Raw genomic sequence first — 5,018 nt, forward strand, 5'->3', positions numbered from 1 at the left:
GCTGGCTGTAAGCTTGCAAAGACGTTTTTTTTCAAATCCCGACTCTTCATTTTTGATGACGAAATTTAGTGCATCATGGCACAGAACAAACAACTAACAAGGCCCAATGTCCGATCTGCTGAGTTAAAATCGATCGAACAAATCAGTAAAGTCGATCAATCACTAGTGAAACTACACGTGATTGATCGATACAGGTGCTCACATCATCAGTCGATTTTGTTGACGCTGGCCGAATAGCATCTTATTGTTTGTCGCTGGCAACCTAACAAGCGCTCACCTACATCCATGCGTGTGATTCTCCGACTTTTTGGGTTACCTAGTATTTTCTATTTTGATGACTGTTATTACTGTTCCTCTTATCGCAGGGCCGTTGAGTTCTTGGATTCATACCTATGACACTCATTACCCTTTTCATTGCCACTGACAGCAGTACGCATTATCCTGGTGCTCAGTTGCCATAAGTTACCCTTATTACTGATGCATGTGTCGATTTCTCCGTCCCCTTTTATGACGTTATTTTTTACCTCATGCTTCTGCAGGTCAATGGAATCGATGTGAAAGATGCCAGGCACGATCAGGTTATAGCGCTGTTGACCGGCTCGGGTAGTTCTGTCGATCTAGAGCTTCTGCGTCCTTTGCCCCAATTCGCAAAACCAACCACACCTTCAACCACCACTGCCGGTAGGTGTTTTTGAAATCTTATTGCCATAATCGTTTTTTCTCTTGCCTTCCGTTACATGTGGTTCCACTGTGATTAAGATTTGAACCGGAGAACCCCATCTCTAGTGAAAGTGTGACCAGATCCTAAAATGGTCAGTCTCATGCTGCTCTCCATCTTTAATTAGAAGCGTGAGGTTGATGTAGAAGATTGGTGCTCATCAGAGCTTCTGTGATACTCGATACTCTTTCAACTAAATTATCCTGACTATTTATTGCTCAGTTTGTTTTCATATGCCAACTATTGGTCAAAAGCAGGCTCTTTCATTTCGTCCAACCCGCCGTCTAAATGCCTTAAAACACACTCAGGAAAACCAAAGGCAAAAAATTCATGTTTTCAATTTACGGATTTTCAATATAGGTAGTCCTGTTAAGCGTGAACAGTTTAAGGATCCGAACATGAATTGTATCATAGTATTGCTCTGTATGATGCGGGGAATTCACTCACGTTTAAAATATTCTATTGAGGACTCAATTTAGAAAACGAATAGATGATGATGATGGCCTAAATGCTCCCACCATTCCGCTGCTCTCTTCGTCAAATTCTGTCTTTTTTTACCTGACTAATGGCTTATTATCGTGTGTGTACCATCCCCACTTGACTGAATAGATTGGTTGTCTGAAACAAATCCGATCTGACAATCTTCGAAATATTTAATTCAGACGATTCACCGTTTTCCCCACGCGTGGCGGATTCCAACGCCAATAGCATTTCCATTTCGCATTGTTTGTTTCTTTCACAAACGAAGAACCGGGAGCTCCTCGCGTAATTGGGGCCGGTAGGATGTCCACTGACAATAGTTTCTCACTTCTGACTTTTCGGAGTGAACTACGGAAGCTTTCAGTTAACACGATGCGGGGTCACCTCGTAGCTGGATGATTTCACTTCTGTTGTCAGTCACCACCAGTGGACATTTCTGACACCCTAAATTGGATTTCAGCGTCCATCTCATAAACTGGATTTTAACTACGACTGACCGCTCATCCTCGTTGTCAGCACAGACTCTAGCATCAAGTCCGGCACCATCGTCAAAGCAGATACCTTAAATCGAACGAAACGGTAGTTTACAACTTGTTTTGCTCCATTCAGTCACTTTATCAGGTACCGAGGAGTCAATACGTGATCAAGTCAAAATAATTCAAACAACGCCCACAAGTAGGATAGGGGATAATGCGTATTGCAGTTGCTTTCAACGTAAGCGAGTAGATGAAACCTAAACAGAGACACTAAAGCTTTTAATACGATGATGGTGAATGGGGACCGTTAGAAAAATCCAGGTCAAAATAAGCCGTATTCATTTCCTCCCAAAATCTTCCTCAGTAAAGCAAGAAACGACGACAGGTCTTACGATGAGTCTTCCAGTTTTTCTCCGCATCTTTATATAAGTTCGCATATACTGCTCGTGACAGTTTATGTCCGAGGATGATAAGTCTCAGTGGAATATCCTCTGGGTCAATCCACTGAATGTTGCAATTTATGACCCTACCATCACCCCTTTCTGTTTCATTATTTGACTTTTCGGTGAACCTGATCTGCCCAGAACAGGGCATTGTTCTAACATTTTCAAGCGTTTTGTCCTTTAGAGGCCTTGGGTCATCGCGCTCGAGTTCGAAAGCTTATTCGGTTCTCATGCATTTTAGTACGTGTAACCTTATGACAGGTTCATCGAATAGGATAACGGTTAGCTCTAAAAATACGCAAGGTGCGCCTCCTTATTCCTTCAATGTGCAGTCACTTTAACTACGTAGAATTTCAGTAACCTTATGAGTAGTGCATTACGAATATACGTAGAATTTTTTTAGCAAGCCTACTGCACAATGAACTTGTCAAGGCGACGTCTTGTCATCAGCGATACATAGAACCAGTAGGGAAAGTTGAATCTTATATGGTTCCAACGTCAGATAGACCGGATCACCAGTAGTTTTTTCAGTAGATGTCCTCAAGTCCGGGTCTGTTTGGACTAATGGAAGCTCCGCCTGAAGGGACTACCTCCACATGAGAACTGCTTAACCATAGGCTTCTAGGAGGAAACGGGAAACAACCAGCTTACTAGAGGGTAACTGAAGAGTACAGAATATGCTATTTCATACACAGGTTCGTCACCAAAGGCAACAGACAATAATATGGTGATACATCTCCATCTGTTGATTAGAATTATCATCTGACCCTCTAACAAGTAAGCGATATCTACCGATCATACCAAGTGCGGCTGGATTTTTCATAACCCGGTTGTTGTTCGTCCTCTCCTCTAAGTTTCGGCGATAACAAATAGTGGTCAGTGGGAGTGCCATTGATTCATTATACGTATCACTTGATCTGGCCACCCTTAGATCATTACTTCTAAGTACCGGTTTTAAGACCCTCCTCGATATAGGACACCGCGCATTAGGAGCACTTTTAAATCCCCCGTATCAAAGGTACGCTGTGTTTCCAACCAACGGCTTTTTGTTACTTAATATTCCCCCCGTTAACAATTCTGACTTCTCGGAGAATGGGTGCGGGTTTATAATAGTATGTAGTAGTGTGTAAAGATGGATCGCTGGATAGACGCTGACCACGCCAGCTCCAAGGCTAATTTCAGTAAACGACCGCGTTTGCATTTGCGTATGTTTCTGATATTTCTTCAGCTAACTGGGAACAGCTACATCCAAAAGCCCAAAATTTACGTCTTCTCATCCTGGTTTTTGAGTTGAGGAACAACAAACGGATCGATAAGGGGAGTCAGCATCATTCTTACCTCGCACAGTCACCGTGTGTTCACAGGACTGTTTGAAAATTCGGCAAGAAATGTTCTCTCTTTAGCTGCCAAACTGGCGAACGAAAACTAGAGGTTTATCTGTGCAGGACATCGCAGATCAGCTGCGATTCAGAACTTGGTAAACTTATGTCACCCACCTCAGGAGAAATGGGACCGGGCAAGCTTGTGGGATATAGCCGTAACGTCCGCGTGTAGGTTTACGCGCGGTAGTGCGAACCAACAGTCCACGGCCACAGTATGCCACTAGCAGAACCATCCTCAATCCATCTAGCTGGGTGTCTCACCTCAAGATATTTGCAGTATGAGTGAATTTACCTAATTTTCTTGAACGACACTCAGCACAAGTCTTCTGTTGAAAGGTGGTAGAAGTTTTTGAAGGAACGCCCGTAGAAAACTGATGCAATCGAGCTTTCCGGAAATGCATTACATGTCACTAAATATGATGCAATCATAACTCAGTCTGGAGGTTCAGAAGTCTTCGAAAACTCAAAATCTTGGCATAAATTCTCGAAAGCGAATTGGGTTCTTTCAAGTTGACGTGGTTAAGCGGTAGATGATGTGAATTCTATTCGTTGCAAAGTACATGCTGTTCTATCTACAGCAACAGTTAAGAGGATCAAATCGGCATGCATTTAATACTAAATCACCCTAGCTGTTTCAATGAGAATCTTTTCAATGCTTCTCAAAAGCACCGGTTGTATGTTTGTCACCCGTCTGTGCATGATGATTTTCGTGCACAGCCTCAAAGCGACGGGAACCTGACCAGTGCTTCCGCGATCGTTCCACTGAGTCCTCCTGTCCTTTCAGTTGGTCATCGACTCGTTTTCGGCCACAAAGAGACGGTTACATGAGCCTTTTTCTCGTTTTACTTTGTAAGATCTGGTTAATCCTCTTATTACTCAACCACCACCAGTTTAACCCGTCAGGCAGTGATCGTGAACTGTGCAATTTCACGGTCCCAGAAAGCTGTATCCTATTTGTTGGCACGCTAGCTCCACGTGACAGTCTACTGTGTGCTTGTAGAACCTGCAAACTATTATATATCTTTCATATCTCACTTCGCTCCGATCGGAGTGATATCCATCCAATTTGTGGATGTGAATAACGCATTACCCGTTGGTATTGTCCTCCCCTGCAGCAGACATGAGATAGATGGATGCCTCCAAGTACTTTTTGCCAAAATTTCAGCCTACTGGCGCTTGTGGTTCTGGGTTCGTTCAGGGTTTTTTTCCAGCCACGTCTTAGTTTGTTTCAGCCTTCCCAACCGCATGCTTTTCCCTGATGGTGTGCATGCCCTCTGGATAAGAGAGGGAAAATTCCACCTAAATGTGCTTTTGATGTGAGCCTGTAGTTAAGCTTCGTTCACAGGCCTATATCTGATCTATATGAGAGTTCATTTATCTCTGACCATTGAGACACCTGCTCCAATCTACCACTAGTTGGTTGCAATTGGCTCATAGGGTGAGCACTTAATGCACCTTATTTAGATGAATACCACCAAATCAGTCTGATCACAGTTTCACCATAATCCTACATTCCTGC

General features: G+C 43.2%; 2 protein-coding genes across 2 annotated transcripts in view; one reads left to right on the forward strand and one right to left on the reverse strand.

Moving 5' to 3' along the window:
* T265_08398 (hypothetical protein) overlaps positions 1-5,018 on the forward strand; it is a gene marked incomplete at both ends in the record, with an annotated part of 80,381 nt that overhangs the window by 60,394 nt on the left and 14,969 nt on the right. The window contains one exon of the mRNA XM_009174192.1: positions 540-681. Coding sequence (XP_009172456.1) covers positions 540-681 — 142 coding nt within the window. The remainder of the gene's footprint in view (positions 1-539; positions 682-5,018) is intronic.
* The window catches only part of T265_08396 (hypothetical protein), a gene marked incomplete at both ends in the record, with an annotated part of 18,446 nt that overhangs the window by 11,894 nt on the left and 1,534 nt on the right, over positions 1-5,018 (reverse strand). The gene's annotated exons all lie outside the window — the stretch shown is intronic.

This window comes from Opisthorchis viverrini (genome assembly GCF_000715545.1).
Source record: "Opisthorchis viverrini unplaced genomic scaffold opera_v5_216, whole genome shotgun sequence".
NCBI lineage: Eukaryota > Metazoa > Platyhelminthes > Trematoda > Opisthorchiida > Opisthorchiidae > Opisthorchis > Opisthorchis viverrini.